Genomic DNA, 25876 nt, shown 5'->3' with positions numbered 1-25876 from the left:
AGTAGTTTAGGAGGATCCCAGGCAGGAGGCCTGCGCCTCTTTCGATCTGTATCCCAGTTTGTGCTAGCCTTCTTAAGGCAAACTTGTTTAACTTATGTCTGTACTCAGATATTGTTGCTTCCGCTGACTCGTCTATAATCGAGCAATTGTATTCGAGCCCTCGAGGCCCCTGGCTTGTATTATGATGCTTGTATGACTTATTTTCTTTTTAGAGTTGTGTTATGATATCTTCCCGTGAGTCCCCGATCTTGCTCCACGTTTGCGTGTATGATTAGTGTACGATTGAATCGGGGGTGTCACAGGGTCGGCCCAATTGCTGGTCTTTATTAGTCGGGCTCAGCAACGACGAGTTTGTGTCGTTACCTTGTTCAAGGTGTTGCCTCACTGATGTGGTTACCTTCAGTGGTTGGCTGCGGCGTCTAGGATGAAAATCCTCGTCCTGTCCATCTTCGGTCGGACGTGGCGACAACTGGGCAAGGGCGTTTATCCCTTTGTGTAGGCGTTGTTGCGGAAGAAGTCGACTTAGTCAAAGATGTTTTATTCATATTTTGTAATGGTTTTGTCATGGTTGCCTATGTTTTGTACTCCTCTTATTGATGACTTTGGTCTTGTTGCCTTACATCAACTTTAATTAAAAAAATGGATGTGTGTGCCGCAATGATACAGAGGCCGAGGGGTTTCAACCTCCTTTTTGAAGAAAAAAATGTCCAACCTATGCTAACATGGATGTAGAAATAGTTTGTGCTAGGATGAGATCTAGATTTGAGAGGAACAGTTGCAAGTATGAATTTGTCATTTTCCAATTAATCATATGCACATGAAAGAGTATCATTTAAGCCCACGCCACTTTGCCTCTATTCCGTAATTTTCAGAAGAAGAATTTTTTCTTTTTAGAAAATGAGGATCAACCCCGGGCTCATCGCTTGGTGCACATAATCATTTAAAAAAAATGATATCAAACTCAGGTCATCACAGGCTCAATGATATCAAACCCCGAGCCTCCTGTAAATGTTAGAATTCTAAACTTGCAATGGGAAATCAAACTGCACCTTAAAGTTGGAGACCCATAGACTGTCCAAAGCTATATTATTTTTTGAATTTTCAAAGCTATATTATTTTTCAAAGACAAAAATTCATTGATTCCGGCCTTTGTTCAAAATCACAAACACAGCCCCCATCGTTCAGTACGAATAGATGCCAAAGTGCAATAAAAAGAAAAGAAAAAACTACAAAAGTATGGAAGAAAAGGTTGTAACGAATCAACCACTAATCCCATCCTTTGCTAGAGAAAACCAGTTCACCCAGCAATATATATCTTTACAGTTTATAGTGTCAGCTGTGCATACAGCATCTCTGTTCTGCAGAATTAAATTGAACTGCAGTTAAATTAAATAAACTCCACCTAAAAACTATATATCATTGTGAATTTGAATTCAGATTCAAAAAGCTGAATCTGCATTAGTTAGTAGTACTCCTATTTTGGATTGGAGGGAGTACTGTTTTGCCACATTTTCTCCTGCCGAACCAAAAAAAACCAAGTCCTCTCCTTTGAACGGTCATGCACTCCCGTCACCTTTTCACCGTCATTGTAATGCTAAGTGTGCAGGCCTACCACAATTGAGCAAGCGTCCCCTGTGTTGGCGCGTCTCTAGGTTTATAAGGCAACTAGTTCAGTAACTTTCTATTGTTAATTCCAATATCAACGGTATCCGCAAAGAAAAAAACTAATATCAACGGAGTTGAGTGGTTCATGAATCTAGAATTTTTCAGGAGAATTATAGGTGGTCAAGAAGTTTCTCGACAAGGAACAGAGCAATTCAAGAATGAAATAATTCTAATTGCCGAATCGCAGCGTAGAAACTTGGTTTTCAACTTACCGGATGAAAAGTAGGAGTATGTTGCTAACTTGGTAAGTTGTGACGTGGTGAGGAACAGAAAAACATTCAGTCTGCACGCGAACATGGTAAGAAACACCTAGCTTGTTCGTTGGTCGTACATTTGTGTTAGGTCTGACCATACAGGGATCCAACCACGCTGGAGCTGGTAAATTTTATCAGCATAAATGCTTAATGTTTTAGCAGTCACTAGTCTGTCTAGTCAGCAATGACGGTGGCATCCCAACTCCGACGTGGACAGCTGAAATCTAAACTCCAAATTTCCAATACACTCTCAGCTCCCAAACCAACCTGCTAGCATTTCAAGATCTAGCACTCTGCTTCTTCCACGGACGAAAATGCCTGGATGCTGCCTGTGATTCATCTTCGTCAAAGCTTTTCTTTTTTTGGATTGTAGACCAAGGCTCATCGGGTGCAAGTATATATACACTTACTCGGTTACTCCCACCTTGCAGACTAGTTTTGTACTTAGATTTTTGTGGCCTGGTCGATCCATGGATTGGCTGGCTCTCACCTGCCGCGCCGCGGTGCTGGTCCTCCTGTTCCTGCCGTTCGGTGCGTCCGACGACCGGCTTGTCCCCGGCAAGCCGCTCTCCCCTGGCAGCACCATCGTCTCCGATGGCGGTGCTTTCGCCTTGGGCTTCTTCTCCCCAAACAACTCCACCAGTACCCCAGCCAAGTTGTACCTTGGCATATGGTACAACGACATTCCAGAGCTCACTGTGGTTTGGGTCGCCAACCGAGAAACCCCGGTCATCAACAGCTCTTCCTCTTCACCGGTGCTCTCACTCACCAATTCCTCCAATCTCATTCTCTCTAATGGTGATGGCAGCGGCCGTGTCCTCTGGACGACGACCAACCTATCTGCTACACCAGGGCCGTCTACCCCTGCGGCGGTGCTTTTGAACACCGGTAACCTTGTTATCCGGTCGTCAAATGGCACCACGTTGTGGCTGAGCTTCGACCACCACACCGACACGTACCTCCCTGGTATGAAGCTCCGGGTCAAGTACAACACCCGTGATGGCCGTGAGCGCCTTGTATCCTGGAAAGGCCCCAACGATCCCTCACCGGGCCGCTTCTCTTATGGGATCGATCCCACCACATGCCTCCAGATGTTTCTCTGGGATGGGGCACACCCCGTGTTCCGCACCGCCCCATGGACAGGGTACCTGGTGACAAGCGAGCGCCGGTACCAACAGGAGCACGCCAGCGCAGAGATCATCATCTATCTTGCCGTCATCGACAACAACAAGGAGATCTACGTCACATATAGCCTCTCCGATGGCGCCCCGCACACTAGGCAAGTGGTGACCTACTCCGGGGAGTACCAAACCCAGAGCTGGAACAATAGGTTGTTAGTGTGGGAAATCCTCGCGAACTACTCCTCCCTCAAATGCAACCTGTACGGCTATTGTGGCCCATATGGCTACTGCGATATGACGGTATCACCCATCCCGCTGTGCAAGTGCCTCGACGGCTTTGAGCCGGCTAGCATGGAGGAGTGGACCAGTGGCACGTTCTCTAAGGGGTGCCGACGAAAGGATCCACTAGACGAGTGCGGTGGCGATTTCTTAGCCTTGCCGGGGATGAAGCCACCAGACAAGTTCACGCTCATCGGCGGGGACAAGAGTACATTCCAGGAGTGTGCAACAGAGTGCAACCGCAACTGCTCCTGTGTGGCATATGCGTATGCTAACTTGAGCAGCAGCAGGTCTGGAGGAAATGTGACAAGGTGCTTGGTTTGGGCCGGGGAGTTGATTGACACGGGGAAGTTTGGCCCAGTAATTGGTAGCGAGACGCTCTATCTCCGAATTGCTGGCCTAGATGTGGCAGATGGTAACAGTTCTCTCCCCTAAGTTTCAAAAGAAGATCTCTCCCTTTACTAGTTTGTTATTGAAGAACTTATGTTGTTTGCCATGTTTATGCTATGTATATATTGCACAGGTAAAAGGACACGGAGCAATGCTGGGAGGATTGCACTACCAGTTTTAGCAACCGTTTTGGTACTCCTATGCATAGCCTTGGCATGGTTAAAATTTAAAGGTGCATTTACCAACACCCCCCTCCCTCTCAACAGTGAGATATTCCATCAAGGTTGCAATTCATAATTACTACCGTGTTGTACCCTTGGACTGTAAAATCTTGAAATCCTTTGGACACGTAAAATAGAGCAAATAACCCTTCTACGCGTTTAGCTTACTTTAAACAAACCATGTTATCATAATGGACAATCTACTACCAAATAATATTGGGGTCCACATGCTAGAGAAACCATACTCGATATCGCCTTGCTTCATAAAACAAGAGCGATGATGTGTTACCATGCTATAAATTTGAGGTCTCGAGGATATAGGTGAGCCTGATTGAGTGCACAGTGCACATGCTATGGGGGTAAGAGAGGGTTCTAGGGGAAAACGTGTCATTTCCAACACGTGACTTTATCTTATATGTTAATTTCTCGCCACATTGTCAAGTTTATCATTTACCACAACGATAGAAGTGCCTCATGAGTTATGTTTGTTTGGTTTTGTAAGTTCATAAAGGGGTGTACTAGGCGAACACCAATGGTTTCAAGGGTCAAAAAGAGCATTTCATTATTATTTATATTTCATGATATACTCCTCAAAGAATTAATTATTTCAATATTGTGGAAGCAGGTAAGATCGAAAAGTGGAAAAAACAAAAAACAATATCATTGGATGGCATGACTACCTCTTATGAACCTGATGAAGGGAACCCTCACCATGATCGCAAATTTCCATTTGTAAGATTTGAGGAAATTGCCATAGCAACTCACAACTTCTCTGAAACATGTCAGATTGGACATGGAGGCTTTGGCAAAGTTTACAAGGTAACACTTTTTACAAATTTCTATTATCATTCATTGTAATATCAACATAATTGAGTGGATCATGAAGCTAGGTTTTACCTTAAAATTCTCTAGGGAATGTTAGGTGGTCAAGAAGTTGCTATCAAAAGGCTTAGTAAGGATTCTCAACAAGGAACAAAGGAATTCAGGAATGAAGTAATTCTAATTGCCAAATTGCAACATAGGAACTTGGTTCAACTCCTTGGGTGTTGCGCCGCCAAAGATGAAAAATTGTTGATTTATGAGTATATGCCTAACAAGAGCTTGGATGCTACCCTTTTTGGTACATATTCGAGCAACACACCATCATATCCTATAACAATCCAAAATCTTTTTTTTTTGCTTACCTTCTTCTATTTACAGATGACTCAAGAAAATTGTTACTAGATTGGTCAACACGGTTTAATATAATCAAAGGGATTGCACGGGGACTTCTTTATCTCCACCAGGATTCAAGATTGACAATAATTCACAGAGACCTGAAAGCTGGAAATGTTTTGCTAGATACGGAGATGAAACCAAAGATAGCAGATTTTGGTATGGCAAGGATCTTTGGTGATAACCAACAAAATGCAAACACTCAACGCGTTGTCGGGACCTAGTGAGTATACATTGAAAAAATTCATATTAACTTCCCAAAAAAAAACTCTCAATTTAGTAACTCTTGCAACTGAAATGATCAAGCAGTGGCTACATGGCTCCTGAGTATGCAATGGAAGGCCTCTTCTCTACCAAGTCCGATGTATATAGCTTCGGTGTGTTGCTATTAGAGGTTGTAACTGGTATTAGAAGAAACTCCAATAGTGAAACCATGGGTTTCCCTAGCCTCATTATCTATGTGAGTACACAAAAGACTTCTCACAAGTTCTATTTTGAAAAGTGAATCTAGTTTTGAAAACATTTTTTGATTTTGACTAATTATATAAAATAAAATAAAATATGATCATCTTGGTTGTTTCAGTCATGGAATATGTGGAAAGAAGGGCGGGCAGAGGAGTTACCAGACTCATCTATCATGGATACTTGTTCAGTTGATGAAGTTGTGCTTTGCATCCATGTGGCACTCTTGTGCGTCGAGGAGAACCCAGATGACAGGCCGCTTATGTCATATGTTGTGTTCGTCCTAGAGAATGGAAGCACCACACTTCCGGCCCCCAACCGCCCGGCCTACTTTGCGCGACGACGCATTGAAATGGAGCAAATCAGAGAAGATATTCCGACTTCCGTGAACAGTTTTACTCTTACCGAAATAGAGGGACGTTGAAATAGCAATTATTTTGTGTCTAGATATATCGAACATTGCTGAAAGAATGCATGCCTCAACGAAATGGCCGTGCATATGCATTGTGTGTTGTCAGAAGCCATTTTATTTGAATGGGTTTTTTAATTCCGTTTTGGGCCTGATAGTAGTCTTAGTAAAAAAAATACTCCCTCTGTCCCATAATGTAAGACGTTTTTTGATACTACACTAGTGTCAAAAAACGTCCTATATTATGGGACGGAGGGAGTAGTAATCAAGATACTTACAATAACAAAATTCAGTACTTACAGATAACACAAAGTCGATGAAAATTATTTCACAGTGGACACAAGTGATTAGGTGGCGTTGTTCTTCTCTGCCGTTCTTACGATGGGTTTTGTGCTTATTTGCTAAAGAAATGACAGGACGGTCGGACAAAATCGCAGACAAAGGACATTGACTGAGGTGAAGTGTGCATGCGTTCATACGCAGCTTTGAAGTCTAAATTTTGAGTCCAATCAACAGGAGCGACTGTGCAAGGTGATTTAGTCAGGTTCAGACTCTGAATGATTATATGGTTAGTACCAATCCGAGAAATAGTGTTCTAACCAAGAACAAGTTATGGAGTTATCTTCGGACAGGTGACAAGAGTTGCCAGTTTTGTGAATGCGAAGAGACAATTGATCATCTCTTCCTGAAATGTTTTATAGCTAAAGCTGATTCGGAATATTTTAAAACGTGCCTTAAATCTAGTACATAGTACTTCATCATTTTTCTTTCTTTTGAGAAATCGCAAAGATCATGGTGTACCCATGTGCATACTGAATATCTCAAACATGAAAACAAAAATACAACATGTACATGTCGCAAGTATGAGAGATCAGACGGTAGGCGCCGAGAAGATGCCATGTCAAGATATGGAAACAGGCAAGGAGACGCAGGTGGAACACGCACCAATGAACGGCGCAACATGAGCTACACAGGATACCACCACGGCCGAAAGAAAGGCTGGGACAGAATTTAAGATAATGGTTAATGGTGAATCATATCGACTAACACAGGTGAACCAATGATCAGTATGAAGTAGTGACCTTTATTGATATGCTACCAGCAATCTAGGTTGCCAGTCAGGATATACATCCGATGCCGCTCCTCGATGGGGAGAAGACCAGATAACAACACACAACACACACCGACCGATGGATGTTGGCCTTCCTCATAGTCCCTCTAAGAAAGGCCGGTATAATGGATGGCTCTGAGCCTATCCCAAGTATGGATGTACCAGGAGGAGGTACTATCCTGCCAAGGTACAAGATTTACTACCCACCAGAGTTCAAGTCCTAAATTTGACATTGGTACTCGCATTATTTCTAGATTTATTTCAGGCTTTCGGCAATGTTCGTTCTGTGGGAGGAGACGTTTCCGTCGACTGCGAGGCGCCTGTGATGACTGCGTGCGTTCATAGGGATGAGTGTATGCTAATATTTATGAGCGACTTTAATTGTACTGTGTTCAGAAAAAACTTGACGAGTTGTCACCCGCAAAAAAGACTTGCTAAGTTGTGACGTGGCAAGGAACCGAAAAACATTCAGTCTGCACACGGACACGGTAGGAAACACCAAGCTTGTCCGTTGGTCGTACATTTGCTTTAGGTTTGACCACGCAACAACTAGAATTACTACAGGGATCCAACCACGCTGGAGCTGGTTAATTTTATCAGCACAAATGCTTAATGTTTGAGCAGTCACTAGTCTGTCTACTCAGCAGTGACGGTGGCATCCCAACTCCGACGTGGACAGCTGAAATGTAAACTCCAAATCTCCAATACGCTCTCAGCTCCCAAACCAACCTGCTAGCATTCCAAAAACTTGCATCATTAATAAGTTATTATTAGGTCATCTGCTTCTTCCACGGACGAAAATGTCTGCATGCTGCATGTGCTTCATCTTCGTCAAACCTTTTCTTTTTTGGCTTGTAGACCAAGGCTCAATCGGTGCAAGTCTATATACACTTACTCCCACCCCCCTTTGCAAACTATAGTTTTGCACTAAGATTTTTGTGGCCTGGCTAATCTATGGATTGGCTGGCCCTCACCTGCCGCGCCGCTGTGTTGATCCTCCTGTTCCTGCCGTTCGGTGCGCCCGACGACCGGCTTGTCCCCGGCAAGCCGCTCTCCCCTGGCAGCACCATCGTCTCCGATGGCGGTGCTTTCGCCTTGGGCTTCTTCTCCCCAAACAACTCCACCAGTACCCCAGCCAAGTTGTACCTTGGCATATGGTACAACGACATTCCAGAGCTCACTGTGGTTTGGGTCGCCAACCGAGAAACCCCGGTCATCAACAGCTCTTCCTCTTCACCGGTGCTCTCACTCACCAATTCCTCCAATCTCATTCTCTCTAATGGTGATGGCAGCGGCCGTGTCCTCTGGACTACGACCAACCTATCCGCTACACCAGGGCCGTCTACCCCTGCGGCGGTGCTTTTGAACACCGGTAACCTTGTTATCCGGTCGTCAAATGGCACCACGTTGTGGCAGAGCTTCGACCACCACACCGACACGTACCTCCCTGGTATGAAGCTCCGGGTCAAGTACAACACCCGTGATGGCCGTGAGCGCCTTGTATCCTGGAAAGGCCCCAATGATCCCTCACCGGGCCGCTTCTCTTATGGGATCGATCCCACCACATGCCTCCAGATGTTTCTCTGGGATGGGGCACACCCCGTGTTCCGCACCGCCCCATGGACAGGGTACCTGGTGACAAGCGAGCGCCGGTACCAATAGGAGAACGCCAGCGCCAGAGATCATCATCTATCTTGCCGTTGTCGACAACGACAAGGAGATCTACGTCACATATAGCCTCTCCGATGGCGCCCCGCACACTAGGCATGTGCTGACCTACTCCGGGGAGTACCAAACCCAGAGGTGGAACAATAGGTTGTTAGTGTGGGAAATCCTCGCGAACTACTCCTCCCTCAAATGCAACCTGTACGGCTATTGTGGCCCATATGGCTACTGCGATATGACGGTATCACCCATCCCGCCGTGCAAGTGCCTCGACGGCTTTGAGCCGGCTAGCATGGAGGAGTGGACCAGTGGCACGTTCTTTAAGGGGTGCCGACGAAAGGAGCCACTAGACGAGTGCGGTGGCGATTTCTTAGCCTTGCCGGGGATGAAGCCACCAGACAAGTTCACGCTCATTGGCGGGGACAAGACTACATTCCAGGAGTGCGCAACAGAGTGCAACCGCAACTGCTACTGTGTGGCATATGCGTATGCTAACCTGAGCAGCGGCAGGTCTAGAGGAAACGTGACAAGGTGCTTGGTTTGGGCCGGGGAGTTGATTGACACGGGGAAGTTTGGCTCAGTAATTGGCAGCGACACGCTCTATCTCCAAATTGCTGGCCTAGATGTGGCAGATGGTACCAATTCTCTCCCTCTACTAAGTTTCAAAAGAAGATCTCTCCCTTTACTAGTTTGCTACTAAAGTACTTCTGTTGTTTGCCATTTTTGTGCTATGTATGTATTCCAGCAGGTAAAAGGACTAAGAGCAATACAGTGGGGATTGGACTGCCAGTTTTAACAAGTTTTCTGGTGCTCCTATGCATAGCCTTGGCATGGTTAATATCTAAAGGTGCATTTACCAACCCCCTCCTCCTCCTCAAAAATGGGATATTCCATTTGAGCTTGCAACTCATATCTACTACTCTGTTGTACCCTTGGACTGCAAAATCTTGAAATCCTTCGGACCCGTAAAACTAGAGCAAATAACCCTTATATGTGTTTAGCTTATATGTTAACTAGAGATGATACCCGCGTGTTGCAGCGGGAATTGGATGCAATAATTCTAGGAAATTTGACAGTACAAAAGTTTAGTATTCTAATTACCAATATGAGAATTGAAAATCAAGCACATATAATTTAATATATTTGATTATTAATATAGTTGTCGATTTTTTTAATATAAGTATCATGCATGATGCGTGTTAAGGTAGGTATTTTCCCATGCCTAGTGGCACAGTGAGTTGGAATAGTTCAATGTTGAGAGAATTAAATTTCATGGGGCATGTACGGTGGCATGATGAGTTGGCATAGTTGCATGTCAAGATAATTGAGTTAGTGTGGATCAACTATTTAGGTATATATATAGGATTTCTCGCCGCACTGTCAGGTTTATCACTTTCCACAACGACAGAAGTGCCTCATGAGTTATGTTTACTTGGTTTTGTAAGTTCATAAGGGGTGTATTAGATGAACACAACGGTTAGAAGGGTCAAAAAAACATATGTTATTATCTCAGTTTTCATGATATACTCATCAAAGAATAAATAATTATAATATTGTGGAAGCAGGTAAATGCGGAAAGTGGAGAAAATGCAAAAGAATATCATTGGATGGCATGCGTACCTCCTATGAACTTGATGAAGGAAACCCTCCCCGTGATCATGAATTTCCATTTGTAAGATTTCAGGAAATTGCCATAGCAACTCAAAACTTCTGTGAAACATGTAAGATTGGACATGGAGGCTTTGGCAAAGTTTACGAGGTAACACGTTCAATAATTTTTTATATTGTTCATTGCAATATCAACATAATTAAGTGGTTCATGAATCTAGGTTTTATCTTCAAATTATCTAGGGAATGTTAGATGGTCAAGAAGTTGCTATCAAAAGGCTTAGTAAGGATTCTCAACAAGGAACAAATGAATTCAGGAATGAGGTAATTCTAATTGCCAAACTGCAACATAGGAACTTGGTTCAACTCCTCGGGTGTTGCGCGGACAGAGATGAAAAATTGTTGATTTATGAGTATATGCCTAACAAGAGCTTGGATGCTACCCTTTTTGGTACATATTCCAGCAACACACCATCATATCCTATACAGTTCAAAAACATTTTTTGCTTACATTCCTGCTATTTATAGATGACTCGAGAAAATTGTTGCTAGATTGGTCAACACGATTTAATATAGTCAAAGGGATCGCAAGGGGACTTCTTTATCTCCACCAAGATTCAAGATTGACAATAATTCACAGAGACCTGAAAGCTGGAAATGTATTGCTAGATGCAGAGATGAAACCCAAGATAGCGGATTTTGGTATGGCAAGGATCTTTGGAGAGAACCAACAAAATGCAAATACTCAACGTGTTGTCGGGACCTGGTGAGTATCCATTTAAAAAATATCATACTAACTTTCTTAAAAGAAAATCTCAATTTGGTAATTCTTACAACTGAAATGATCAAGCGGTGGCTACATGGCTCTTGAGTATGCAATGGAAGGCCTCTTCTCTACCAAGTCTGATGTATACAGCTTCGGTGTGTTACTATTAGAGGTTCTAACTGGTATTAGAAGAAACTCCAATAGTCAAACCATGGGTTTCCCTAGCCTCATAGTCTATGTAAGTACACAAAGGAGTTCTCACAAGTTTCATTTAAAAGCGGATCTAGTTTTGAAAACATTTATTTATTTTCACTAATAATAATAATAATAATAATAATAATAATAATAATAATAATAATAATAATAATAATAATAATAATAATAATAATAATATGTTCTTCTTGGTTGTTTCAGTCATGGAATATGTGGCAAGAAGGGCGGGCAGACGAGCTGCCAGACTCATCTATCATGGATACTTGTTCACTAGATGAAGTTGTGCTTTGCATCCATCTAGCACTCTTCTGTGTTGAGGAGAACCCAGATGACAGGCCACTTATGTCATATGTTGTGTTCGTCCTAGAGAATGGAAGCACCACACTTCCAGCCCCCAATCGCCCAGCTTACTTCGCGCGACGACGCATTGAAATGGAGCAAATCAGAGAAGATATTCAGACTTCCGGAAACAGTTTTACTCTTACCGAAATAGAGGGACGTTGAAATAACAGTTCTTTTGTTTCTATAGATGTATCGAGCATTGCCGAAAGAATGTATGTCCCAAGAAAATGGCCATGCATTGTGTGTTGTTCAGAACTCATTATCTTTGAAAGGGTTTCTATTCCGTTTTGGCCCTGATAGTAGTCTCAGTAAAAATAGTAATAAGATACTTAATCCAGTAGTTACATATAACAAGAAGTAGATAAAAATGATTTCACATTGGACACAAGTGATTGGGTGGGGTTGTTCTTTTCTGCCGTTCTTACAATCGGTTTTGTGCTTATTTGCTAAAGAAATGACAGGACGGTCGGACAAATTCACAGACAAAGCACGTTGACTAAGGTGAAGTGTGCATGCATTCATACGCAGCTTTGAAGTCTAAACTGCAAGTGATCGGAATAGCCATGTGGTGATCATCAGGAGCAACTGTGCAAGGTGATTTAGTCAGGTTCAGACTCTGAATGATTTCAGAAAGAAAACATAGCGAATGGTTCTTCCTTTCATAGGAAGCTCGTTGAGCCAACTCTTGGATTTCCTCATAAATTTCTCTAGAAAGTCAGACTACCTCTTAGACTCAAGGTGTTTGTATGGTTGGTGCCGAGATCCGAGAAATAGTGTTCTAACCAAGGACAAGTTATGGAGTTATCTTCGGAAAGATGACAAGAGTTGCTAGTTCTACAAATACGAAGGGGCAATTGATCATCACTTTCTGAAATGTTTTATAGCTAAAGCTGATTTGAAATATTTTAAAATGTGCCTTAAATCTAGTACATAGTACTTCATCATTTTTTTTTCTTTCAAGAAATGGCCAAGATCATGCATGGTGTACCCTTGTGCATACTGATATCTCAACACATGAAACCCAAAATACAACCTGTACATATTGCAAGAATGAGAGATCAGACTGCAGGCACCGAGAAGATGCCATGTCAAGATATGGAAACAGGCAAGGAGACGCAGGTGGAACACACACCAATGAACGGCGCAACATGAGCTACACAGGAGCCCACTGCGACCGAAAGAAAGGCTGCAACAGAATTTAAGATAATGGTTCATGATGATCATATCGACTAACACAGCTGAACCAGTGATCGGTATGAAGTAGTGACCTTTATTGATATGCTACCAGGAATCTAGGTTGCCAGTCAGGATATACATCCGATGCCGCCCCTCAATGGGGGAGAAGACCAGATAACAACACAACACACACCGACCCATGGATGTTGGCCTTCCTCTGGACTGTGTTGCCTTCCTATCTTGGTATACACACACACACAGTCCCTCTAAGGAAGGCCGGTATAATGGATGGCTCAGTTGCTGAACCTATCCCATGTATATAGATGTACCAGGAGGAGGTACCAGCTACAACCATCCTGCCAATGTACAACATCTACTGCCTACAGTATACTCTCTCTGCTTTGCCAGTCAACCGAAAGTCCGGAACAGAGCATGCGCCGGGGGGAATGGAAAATCTGCGGTTACCCATTGAAAGACTCCCGCTGAAGGTGGGCCTACTGATCCAGGCTCCGGTTCCTTCGCCAATGCGAATGTGCATTGTGGGGTCATTGCTATTTCGCCACGTAGTGGCGGATCAAGTCTAAGTGGCCCATGTTTCAGTCATGGTAGCGTCAACGTCAGATGCGAGCCAGTAATCAGCATCACGCTGCAAAAAAATTGGAAGAACGTGAGTATCGAGCAGCCTTGATTAGTTGGGTCTGTGATGCCGTTTTAATAGCATTCCTTACATCAGTATCTGGCAGTACGATTTTCAGAATGCCAGGCATCCGTTCATGTGTACTGGATGGTTCCGATGTATGCTTGCCGACAGTGTCGCCCTCTCCCTTTTCGGGAGCTTGACTTGGATGATCATCCACCGGCCTTGGAGCATCTGAACCTCCAGCTGTGGATGCATGATCCAAATTGTCTTGTGCCACCTGCTCTGGGTCGGATACCCCCTGATGGTCACTGGCAGAAAATAGCAGCTTCGTTAGTACTATTGAGTGTGAGTTCTACAATAAGCGATTTGTGGCAGTTTACCTTATCAAATAGCAATCAATGGGACCCATTGAACTTCTCAAGAGAAGCTGGTAATGCTTTTCTTGAGATTCCAGGTCCTTGCAGATGTCCATATCCTGGTAAATGAAGTAGTGTCAACAATCAGACAGATCGATCAGCTATAACCACATAGCTGAAAGGTAACTACAGATTGCTTACCGCATTAGGATCTGGAACCTCAACACAGGTTCCATGAGGAGCATGTATTGCAATACGAGTGGATCCCTGCAATCAGTGAGGCAGTTGTTGAAATACCTTTGTGATTACAGGAAGAAGAAACAGACATGAAGCAAGGAACTTCCTTACCTGTAAGTGAGGAATCTCACAAATATCTTCCTTGGAAAGATACAACCACCTAAACAGAAATACATAAGGACTCAGTTGATTGTAGCAACAAATATTATTTGTGAACATACGAGATGACAATCTTACTTTTTTTTGTCCTTATTTAGTTTGAGCGCCAGCAGTTTCTCTTGTGCTTCTCTGCAGAATCAGTAACTATTCATCAAAAAAGAGAGCAGCGATCAGGTATTTTTGTTGTTTCGGTGAAAAAGAAGGAACTTACCGTATTTCCTCATCCAACCTGCATTCTTCATCATGTGATGAGTCTAGTTCCTCCTGTAATATAAACAAATGAAACTTTATACAAAAGTTAGGACAATAATGCTAATGTTCAGGTCGACTGACTTGCCGTCAGAAGATGGGCCTGCTAATTTGCATTTTGTTTCATCAGGAAAAAAGGGGGATTGCATTTTGCAGGCAATGCTGTGAACTTTGAGCAAGGCAGAAAGCCCTCAGTCAAACGAAGTGTGCTTAAGATAGATTAATGGACTTCTGATATGTGCTTTATTCCTCTGGTTATCTTAGATATATTCATATTGACTTGGATATTTCCTAGAACTTTAATATGTTTACAAGACAGCGGGCGTGTTACATCCACTAAATCATCGGTACACACCATTCACTACAGAAACACTTTGCTGCTACACCCATGGTCTGATTAGTCATATAATTTACGATTAGGAAACTAAATGCAACTGTAGAAAAATAAGCAAATAGACGTCCCTCTATAATAATGAAAAATAAATTAAAGCATAATAATGCATGCACAGTGTATGTATATAAAGCATGAATATAGCAACAAAAACAGAAAACAGAAAATGAAGATCATACAGTTGAGTAGTATAGTGTACCTTCAATGCAGAAGTTTGGAGCTCCACCTCCTTAGGCAGTAACATGTCAAATCCCCTTCAGATGTACTCATTTCATCAGTAAAAAGCTACGACAGGGAAAATGAATTAAAAGCAGAAACATGGGACACTTACTTCCAACGAATCGTATTCTTCAGGCCCTTTTCAATTAAATCTACACCTTCCAGGACATTTGTTATATCATATATCCTCCGCTTTTGCACCTACAGAAATTAATAAAACTAAAAGACATTAAGGCACTAAACTCCAGACAATGAAAAAAGAACAGACACCAACGAGGCTGAGACAGTAGAAAGCAAATTTCATTTTGCTATATACTAAACCAGACCTCCAGTATCTCAACTGCTTTATTTAAATCAAGGGTTCCATCTTCTGCTCCTTTAAGCAGGTTGATGAATTTCTTTGTCAGCAGACCTGGCAAGAAGAAAATAATAAGCAACAAACATACATCATCTCTTTCTTAACTTTGGAAGAACAACAGCATACTTTACCTAGTGAACTGTCATAGCGGCAGTTGTTTGCTGCATCTCCTGAAAGTAAAATTGGTGCCGTCAACAAATGACTATTATATTAACCAATTTGGTTCAATAATAAACCGGAAGAAGTATCATCAAATGACAGCGACGCACATCGAATATTTTGTAAACTGACTTAAATGTAACCAAGAGCGCACCTTCAATTGATCCATGTGGTTTTCTTGCTCGCTTGATACCTTTTGTTGGTCCAGTGGTACTCTCCTTATGATGCCCTTGACTAATCTCTCCCTTCCCAACTTCAGACTGGGCATTTTCTATTTCAATTTTCTGCTCATTTTCCTAAATCATGTGAAGAAGATACACGAAGATGTTGGTAACACTTATAGTCTCATAGGTACACTAACTCGCTAACAGAGTGCAGCTAATTGCCTAACCATATTAGAGCACAATGTCATTTCTAAAGATGAACTACGACATCCATGAGTCTTGAAATGGACGGTATGCTGTGCTAACTTGCTAGCTTTTTCAAAATGAGGATATAATCAAAGCAATTCAGCAAGTATAAGCCCTCATTCCAAGGGGTGAAAATGGAGTTCGGATATATACACTGCAAAAACAGAGTTTGACTATTTTTATAAGAAAAGTGTGCACAGCGATGCACTATAAGTTCAGTACCAGGACAGTCTTATCTCGTAAGACCAGGTGCAAAAGGTCATAAACCCTCAGCCTGAAAATCATCCAAAGACATTATATGCTTCTACAACTCACTTTAGACATTCAAGGTGAGACTAAAATCATCACTACTACTATACTTAGACAACCTGGGTCACCACTCCAAACATACACACAGAACATGCTACTATGGCCAGTTATATTGAAGAGAAAGATAAGTGCATAGAAAAAGTAAATGAGGATGCATATATATAAACTAAAGCTCACATACACAATGTTGCTTTACTAAATACTGGTCTTCATCTGAGATGTTCCCTCCAAAACAGAGCATGTCAATGGGACGTCGATTTCACGTTTGGAGTGCAGGTTTGTTCGAACACCGCAGGAGTTTAATCTAACACGGCGATCATAACAACGCACATTGGCCGTACAGCTAACCGTGGGAAGATTACAGTATTGCCCTTAGTCATGGCAGACCTCACTGGATACATTACCACTACCCAAAGGACCATTCGAGCTCACTGTCAATTGATTCAGCTAGCAGAAACTCTTCCTGATGCAAACCTACAGGAAAGCACAAAAACCCCACCGAAATTCACGGTGCCCAGGGCTGAACGATCGATTGTGGCAACGAACACTAGGATCAATCACGATTTCTCGCGCACACGACGCAGCATCGCCGCAATTAGCTACGAACAGACTGAAACAGCAATGCTGAATGTACTGCATTTCGATTGACTTACCGGCGCCTTGGACTTGGGCCTCCCTCTCCTCCTGGCCGGCGGCACGACGTTCTCGTACACCGGCTGCGGCGGCCTCGGATGCGGCAGCTGCGCGGGGGAGGCCTGGGGCGGCCGCGGGGGCGCCGCGGCGGCAGCAGCGGGCGCGGGAGGGGGCCGGGCGGCGATGTAGCGGGGCCCGGGGAGCCGCGGGGAGTAGACGGGGATGGGCGACGGGGCGCGGAAGTAGTGCACGTGCGGCGGCGCGGCGGGGACGGCGCCCCGCGGCGGCGCGGGGCATCGGAGGAAGACCTGCGGCGGGAGCGGGGGGCGCTGGGCGGGGCGCGGGCGCGGGAGCGGGAGCGGGAGGGGGAGGCTGGGGGAGCCGTCCATGGCGCGCCGGCGTGCGGCGGGCGAGGACGGGGACGTGGTAGGGTTTGGCCCGGCCGCGGCGGGGCGGCGAGGTGGGAAAGCGGGAAGCTTTGGCTTCGGGGAGAAGGAGGAGGGAAGGTGGGAGGGAAGAAGAGAGGGAAAAACCAACTCAAGAGCTCTCCTTGTTTCTCTTTCCTCTTTCTCTCTCTTGTTCTTGTTCTCGAGGTTTTTCTTGGGCTTTATAGAGGGTTTTCGGTTCTTGTTTTTGGCAAATGTTTGTTGCCGAGATTATCCACGGTGCAAGACGATGCGCGAATCGTTATCCTACGCATCATCGATTATGGGAGGCGGGCTGGAGGCGCGCGTTTCCTTCCGGAATTCGACTGAGCTTACCGTTGGAGGTTTAAATGTTGCCGTCGAAAGGCGTAAGTCGTGATACTCCCGTTGTTACGTTGGCTGGAATAATAAATGGGGCTATCGGAGGACGGCTAAGGGGGGAGGAGACTGGTGGGGTACGGAAAGCATTGAGTTTTCCGCGTTGACACGGCCTGTATCACAGCTATGACGGGTGGCCGGGTGATGTTGGGGACATGGATGTTTAAGACGTAACGACGTAACTAGACATTTGTTCGAATGTAAATAGTGCCGTGAGCGCAGAACGGTGTAAGGTCGTCCGCCCTGTGGCACGAAAAGCTTTGAGTTCTTCGCGTTAACATGGTCGATATTACATCTCCGACGGTTGGCGGGGTAACGCTGAAGATGTGGTGATGGAACTAGATAATGGGTGACGGATTGTTGGGATGTAAAATGGTAAGAGTCGGTCACCGTAGGTGTGTCTCTTGTGACTAAGAACACAAAACAATGTGCGGCCGTCCATTCCATGAAACGTGAGATAGGATCAACAGATATATCCATAAAGTCTACTGTCCATATCTTGTTTCCTGTTGGGAATTGTCCATATCTTGTTTTCTGCTGGTTCGCATATGTATTATTATTATTATTATTATCATTATTATTATTAGAACAGGCTACTCAATCCGACAAATATCTCATAAAAACTTAACCAAAAGGTAGGGAAATCGTTGATTCGGTGGTTTGAAGTTTCTGAACCAAAACATTTTGAAATGCATAGGGAGCGGGTACAATGTTGTTCCGATGCAATATTTTCGCCAGGGCAGAGAAATATACATACAGATGGGTATTTACTGCAGGAGGAATTGAATAACGTATCCACCTACGGTTTGCTGTGATCGGATCGCGTTTAGGGACTCTGGCGGCCGGCCTGCACTGCACAGCGGAGCACGCATCGGATCCCAGCTACCGTTCACGTGGCGGGTGGTGCCGGTCCAGGGTGCACCGCGGCCGGCGTTCCCCTGCTTTGTCTCACTAGAGCAGGGGCCCCATCTTGCAGATGCATGCGGACCGCGTCCAGGCCGGCGCGGCGGGAGCAGCTGGGCGAAGCGGGAAGGAGCAGAGTTGGAGGCGGCCGAAACTGATACGCGGCGAGGCTAGGGGTGGGGCCACTGAGAAGGCTGGGCCCACATGTCACGCGAATACCTCGGGCTGATGCTTGCAGCGCGCTTTTTGGTCTCCTTTGCGACGCAACCGTGTGCGTGCACCGCTGGCTGCTGGCCGGGCGGAACGCGGCCCCACATGTCACGCTACGCCCGTCAAACTTTTTTTTTTCAAAACACAGTACTGACGCTGGCGTTTATATACACGTGCATACATTCATCCCTATGAACGTGCACACAGACACCCTATTTTTATGAGCACCTTCGAGCGACTGAGTCGGCACATTATCTTGGGATGCGTTTGGTACGCTGCATTAGGTCCAGCCAGGCCCGAGCGGAAAGTTTTCGGCCCGTTTGATTGCCTGGGCTGCATCTAAGACCTGGCCCCGCATGAATCTCAAAGCAGGTCTGTGCCTGGCTCTGGAGGAACGGCCGAATCAACCGTTTATTGCGAGCGTTGCGAGCCAAGCTCGCTCGAGCCACGCGTGGCGAGCGCCTGCACGCGTGGGGAAGCGCAGGAGGTGACGGGAAGTCTAATAACTCCCTCACTCCTTTGTGTCACCCCCATTGACAGTTCACACGCACTCTCTCTCCCCCTCCCCTTACCGCATGTTCGGTTTCTTCGATGGCAGAGCCACCATCGCGTCGCGCCCCACCCACTCCGGTCATCGCCGGCGCGCGACGAGGTTGATGGCAACGACCATCGGAACGGCCGGTTCTTCTTCGGCGGCGGCGGCACCCTCTTCCCGTCAGGGTTTTCTCCACGGCCGCCATACGCTCCACCGGCACCCCCCACGGTAAGCTCCTCTGATCTCCCCCTTGCTTCGCAGTGAGGGTTCTTAGGGTGTAGATTAGATTGTGGACAGTGGATTCGATTCGAACGGATTCGATTCGAATCCACTGTTTTGGGGATGAATCTTGATGTTTTTCTTGCTGTTTATGTTAAATGCTAGGGTGTAGATTAGATTGATGACTGTCAATGTTGTTCTTGATGTTGTCAGTGATCTTATTAGCATAGTTGTTGATGTTGTTGTTATTGATGATGACTATGAATGCTCATAGGATGTTGTTGTTGTTGTTGTTGTTTGTTGTTGTTGATGATGACTATGAATGCTACTTAAATTTCAAAAAAAAACTATGAATGCTACTTTGCTCACTCCACATTGTTGATGCTGTTGTTGTTAGCATTGCTCTTGTTGTGTACTGATGTTCTTCATAGGATGGGCTAGTGATACTGCTATTCTTACCATAGTGTGTTGGGTCTTGTTCTAATATATAGGATATTCCATGCTGTTGTTAGCACATTGCATGCTGTTGTTAGGCTATGTGAATGCATGATCAACATATGATATTGCATGTTATGGTAGTAGGACATACCTCAATGCCAAACAGTACACTGGTAGAAAAAGGCCCATTTGTCCCGGTTCATAAGGCCCATCTGTCCTGGTTGGGGAACCGGTACTAAAGGGTCGTTACTAATGCCCTAGGCCTTTAGTCCCGGTTCTTATACAAACCGGGACAGATGGGCCTCCACGTGGCCGCTCCGGCGAGCCCAGGCAGGAGGGCCTTTGGTCCCGGTTGGTAGCACCAACCGGGACCAATAAGCTTCCACGCGTCAGCATTTCAGCGGCTGTTTTTTTTTAAAGGAGGTGGTTTAGGGGTTTTGGGGGTTAATTTAGGTTGGTATAGGTAGCTAATAGAGAGATGTGTCCTCTCTTATCTCCGTGCTACTGCTACTGCTATGCCTAAACATGACTTAGATTGAAGTGAGGCAACATGTGGTGCATGTCGAAAGTAATACTAATCCTAACTTGATCAAGTTTGGATTGTACTACTTTCGACATGCACCACATGCATGTTGCCTTCACTTCAATCCAATCCATGTTCATTTCATCCACAGATATATAATAACTCTTCATGCTCGCATCATGCATCATCATAATAACAAGTCCTACTAATCATCATCATACAACTTCTACTCGTTATTAATAACAAGTCATACGATCATCATCCTGATAGTCATCGAACCAACCCTACTTTGTTCTTAGCACATGATCATCAGTATTAGGTAGGACCTAAATACCCTCTTTAAGGTAAAATAGCATAAAACAATATAGACCCTGACTCTCCATTATGGAGAATGGAGATCATCCTGTCTCCAATTCTTGCGCTTCGCTTCCTTTTGCTTCCAAGAACCTCCTTACGACTGTCCATACATTTTTTCCATTCTCTGATTAGCATGTCTCCACTTCTTTTAGAAATCCGGTATGGACAGTTGAGATTCGTAGGATGACCTGGATATATGTTCAAAACACGAAGGCTGCCATTCTGATACATCAAATGAGGCACACAATCCTCTGGGATTCTCTGTTGAAAAACATAGTAATAACTTCATAGTTAGCAATGATGTACTAGTTTTAGAAGTATGCAAAAGATGCACGGATGTCGTAATAGTAAAATATCTTACCAGGGTATCTCCATGGTAGTTACCGTAGTTCAACACGTGCACTAGTGGCACGTATTGACCATAATGTTGAGGAGTTTGATTGTAGATATTGTAATTCTCAATATCAGTACAAAATCCGACCAGATGATTTTTCTCCTGATAAGTTAATTCGGAGCCATCGGTGTAGTGGGTTTTGTCTACCATGTTCCGCACATTGTTTGAACAATCAAAATAAGCTGTCAATGGAAATAAGCTGTCAACTATTTTGAAATAAACAATATAAATTAGCTAATAACTATGTTTGAGAAACTCACATAGCGGTAGAACTGGAGGCGTATCAACAAGGACCCAAATGTCCATATTGTCTTGCTCGATTTCAGGATCACCAAGATCCATGGTGACAAGCATACCCTCATCAAAACCATACATCTTGCAAAATGCTTCCCAATTTTTGCAACCAAAATGGGTTACGCTCTCAGCGTTATACAGATTTACTTCAAAATCCACATCATGATGGGTCCTTAGGTGAATTCTCTTCGTTTTAAAATTTTCATGGTCTTCAAAATCCATCTTCTCCAAGACATAGCGTCTTGCATGGCATGGGATAAGCTATACTCGAATTGTAAAAGATGAAAATTACACGTTGAAATAGTTGAAGTCATGCTTAATTACGAAAAAAACACTTGTCGCCGTTGCGTACCGTTTCAACATCGAAGGTCTCCTCGAGCTTAATGCTGAAGCGCCGATCATCGTCCAGGTGAGGCCTGTCGCACAAACCTCGATCGTCGTGGCACCACCCGCACTCCCCCGGGAGACTTTCATCGTCCGATGATGACATTTCCTACGTTCATAATTCAAAGATTAAACTTGTACAATTAAATATATGTACTACAAAAACTAAATTAGATCATTATTATTCATCACGGGTTGACTATCGGTTTGTCGAGTCTTTTCTTGAAAACTCTCAGCTCACGTGGTGTATACATTCGACCGTTGGTGATGGTCGCTCCTCCATTTGTCCCCGAGTGCATTACACCAAAATGTCTAGCACACGGGAACGAAGGAGAAGCGGCCCCCACGACAACAGTCGGGATTCTTCGTCCTCTCATATATATATGGTGGAACTCTCCCTCACTGATTCCTCTCTGACATTTGCGACCGTCGGTGATGGTAGCTCCTCCTTTCGTTCCCGAGTGCATTACACCAAATTGTCTAGCACACGGGAACGAAGGAGAAGCTACCCCCACGACAACAGTCGGGATTCTTCGTCCTCTCATATATGGTGGAGACTCGACAGACTTAAAGTCAACCCGAAATATCGTTTAATTATCTTTCTAAAAGAGGATTTGGCTGGTCTCACCTCGATGTCGGAGGGGGTCGGTGACGGGGACGACGGCGGGGATGATGGAGGGGCCGGGGGCTCCTAGATTTCTGCGAAAACAAAAACCCTATAAGCTATCAACTAATCATATGCATATGCCTTGCATAGTGCTCTCCAATTTTAGCATTCAAAGTAGGAGTAGTTTTCCAATTTGAGCATTCAATAAGCAAAATCAAATCGCAAAATAAAGTAGTATTCAAATTAGGATGCATTCAATTATAAGCAAAACTACATCATCTCCATGCGTCCGTACATCGTCGAATATTATCACTAATACACCTCGAATACTATCATACATATCGCCAGTACAGCTAGAACCGTAGCGCCCGACGGGTATCGGCGCAGGCGGTGGACACCCAAAGGGAAGGAACCATCACAGGATCATAGCTCCAGTGAGATCCTTGAAGAACCTGCCAGGTATTGTCGAACCTGCCCTCCAACGCAACCATGTAGCGACGGACGTGCTGGTCCTCCTCGCTGACACGGTGACGTACCACCTCCGCGGTGTCCGGAAGCCTCGGCACCGTCACTGGCCCACGCGACCGCCACCAAACAAGGATCGGGTCAACGACGGGCTGGCTCCTCACCAACCTACGCCCCCCGGAAGGTAGCACCTCCCAAAACCAGCCCGGCGGAGCCCGGTCCCGGACATGGCCCCTCTGATCAAGCCGGCCTCCTCCGCCGAGTCGACGACGAGGATGCGGCATAGGCATCGTCGATGTCGATGCGGGAATAATTGCTTTAACTAAAAAACAAACTAGTTCTATTAATTTCCTTACTATAAATAGAATAAAGTAGTACTTACTAAAAATAAACTAGCTAGTTTAACTAGTTCTATTATTTTTCTAACTAATTCTGTTAAACACTTTCTAAGTAGTACTTACTAAAAGTTATCGGGGAGGGGGGTACGTATATCGACAACGACATACCCGATAAAAAAATAAGAAGAGGAAGAAGAAGAAAAAAATGAGAAGAAGAAAGGAATAGAGGAGGAGATCGAAGAAAAAAAAAAAAAGAGAAGAAGAAGAATAGAGGAGAAGAAGAAAAATAGAATAATATATTTTTCTTCTTCTCCTCTATTTCTTCTTCTTCTACTCTTTTTTCTTCTTCTTTTTCATCTTCTTATTTATTTATCCTCTTCTTCATCTCCTCTTCTTCTTATTCTTCTTCTTCTTCTCCTTCTTCCTCTTCTTATTTTCATTTTTTCTCTCCTTCTTTTTCTTCTAAATATGAACATACATAAATGACTTTGATCATACACAATTTTCAGATTCCTACACAATATGAACATATACATAAATTGACAAAGAAAATTCTATGAACAAAAAAAATCATAAAAATTCTATGAACAAAATTACAACAGAAAAAAATCATGAAAATTCTATGAAAAATTTATATATTCTTTGCATATATATGAACATACAAACATTTGCATATTCAATAATAATATCACCAAAAAAATATAAACTACACATCTAAATTACAACAACTAAATTAACTACACATCTAACTACACATCCAAATTAATACAACTAAATTACAAATCTAAACTACACATATATAATAGCTAGGGGGCGCGGCGGCGCGGCAGTAGCGGCGGCGGCCATTACAAGGAGGAGGAGGAGGGGATCGGGGCGGCGCTCACAGGGTGCGCGGCGACGGCGACGAGGAGGCAGCGTCGGGGCGGGGGCGGGACGGTGTCGGGGCGTGGCGCAGGGGCGCGGCCGGCGACGGCGTGGGCTCGAGGGCGGCGGACGGCGTCGGCATGGGCTCGGGGGCACGGGCGACGGCGACGGCGGCGGGGCAGCCTGGCGGCGTCGATGAGGTCGGCGTCGTCGGGCGGCAACTGGCAATGAAATCTGAAAAAATGCTAAGGGTTGGCTTATATAGGAAAGGCTTTAGTCCCGGTTCGTGGCACGAACCGGTACCAAAGCCCACCTTCAGTCCCGGTTCGTGCCACCAACCGGGACCAAAGGGTGAGCATTGGTACTGGTTGGTGCCACGAACCGGTACCAATGTATGCCTTTAGTACCGGTTGGTGGCACCAAACGGGACTAAAGGCCTTGTGCTGCCCGCATCGCGGCACGAAAGTTTAGTCCCACCTCGCTAGCTGAGGGAGCTCGAGAGTGGTTTATAAGCCCCACTCCCGCTGCCCTCTCGAGCTCCTCTCAAATGCAGGCTTTCGGGCCTAAACACATTGTATCTGCCTGTGGGCCTATTGGGCCTTCTACGGGCCTGAATCCTAGCCCATGGGTGGGTTTCTAGTCGTATTCAGACCGTGGTGGCCCAGTAGGTGGCGTTTTTTTATTTTTTCCCAGTTTATTTCTTTTCTATTTTGCTTTATTTATTTTATTTTGTTTCTACTTACAACAAAATACTTATTTATTTTATTTTATTTCTAATTACTTATTTATTTTATTTTATGATAATTCTTTTTGCTATTAAAGTTTCTAACAAAAAAAGTTCTTTATGAAAATTCTTTTTGCTTTTAATGATTTTGAACAGAAAAAACTTTGATAATTTTAGTTGCATCAATTTTATATAATTTTAGTTTCAGTAATACTAGAGGTTGCTTATAATGTTTTGAACAGAAAATACGTTGATAATTTTAGTTTCATAAATTTTATTTATGTTATTAAAGTTTATTTTATTTTGTTTCTACTTATATATTTTATTAAAGTTTATTTTATTCTGTTTCTAATTACTTATTTATTTTTTATGATATTTGTTATTTTCCATGCATTTACTGTTTATTTTGAGCTATAAGACCCTGAAATTGAAAAGCACTAGAAATGAACTCTGAAAAGGTTGAAAGTTGGCATGGTATCATCATTTCACCCACATAGCATGTGCAAGAAAGTAGAGAGGGTTACGGCAAAAACTGGATGCACTTCGTGTACAAAACGGACAATCTCTTTCGAAGTATCAGGGTTTCATTCGGAAACTCGTCTGTTACAAAGGGATTTCATTTTTTTGAACTTACTTGAACTCCATAGTTTTTCTGTGTTCAAAATGCACCATTCAAAGCCACATCATCAATTTTCAACCCTTTCTGACTTCATTTGTTATTTTTCATGCATTTACTGATTATTTTGAGCTATAAAACCCTGAAATTGAAAAGCATTTCAAATCAACTCTGAAAAGGTTAAA

At 44.1% G+C, this 25876-nt stretch overlaps 2 protein-coding genes and 1 pseudogene across 2 annotated transcripts; 2 read left to right on the top strand and 1 right to left on the bottom strand.

The window, feature by feature from the left end:
* The first annotated feature begins 2389 nt into the window (after positions 1 to 2389).
* On the top strand, positions 2390 to 6031 carry LOC123055489 (G-type lectin S-receptor-like serine/threonine-protein kinase B120). Its single transcript, XM_044479492.1, has 7 exons — positions 2390 to 3734; positions 3843 to 3941; positions 4556 to 4749; positions 4843 to 5050; positions 5131 to 5368; positions 5455 to 5605; positions 5729 to 6031. Exons 1-7 carry the CDS (start codon positions 2390 to 2392, stop codon positions 6029 to 6031), a joined length of 2538 nt encoding a protein of 845 aa, XP_044335427.1.
* Positions 6032 to 8081: 2050 nt separating this feature from the next.
* LOC123048264 (G-type lectin S-receptor-like serine/threonine-protein kinase B120) lies at positions 8082 to 11883 on the top strand (annotated as a pseudogene).
* A 1090-nt stretch (positions 11884 to 12973) lies between these two features.
* Positions 12974 to 17551, bottom strand: LOC123048262 (transcription factor E2FC). The gene is made up of 13 exons (XM_044471400.1): positions 17038 to 17551; positions 15820 to 15961; positions 15638 to 15676; positions 15475 to 15560; positions 15261 to 15349; positions 15129 to 15183; positions 14501 to 14553; positions 14368 to 14418; positions 14242 to 14290; positions 14095 to 14160; positions 13918 to 14012; positions 13626 to 13845; positions 12974 to 13543 (listed from the first exon to the last, which is right to left on the bottom strand). Exons 1-13 carry the CDS (start codon positions 17404 to 17406, stop codon positions 13478 to 13480), a joined length of 1380 nt encoding a protein of 459 aa, XP_044327335.1. The 5' UTR covers positions 17407 to 17551; the 3' UTR covers positions 12974 to 13477.
* Positions 17552 to 25876: the final 8325 nt, after the last annotated feature.

This window comes from Triticum aestivum, chromosome 2D, assembly GCF_018294505.1.
Source record: "Triticum aestivum cultivar Chinese Spring chromosome 2D, IWGSC CS RefSeq v2.1, whole genome shotgun sequence".
Classification (NCBI taxonomy): Eukaryota; Viridiplantae; Streptophyta; class Magnoliopsida; order Poales; family Poaceae; genus Triticum; species Triticum aestivum.
The sequence above is the reverse complement of the archived record's forward strand: the minus strand, read 5'-3'. Positions and strand labels throughout refer to the sequence as shown.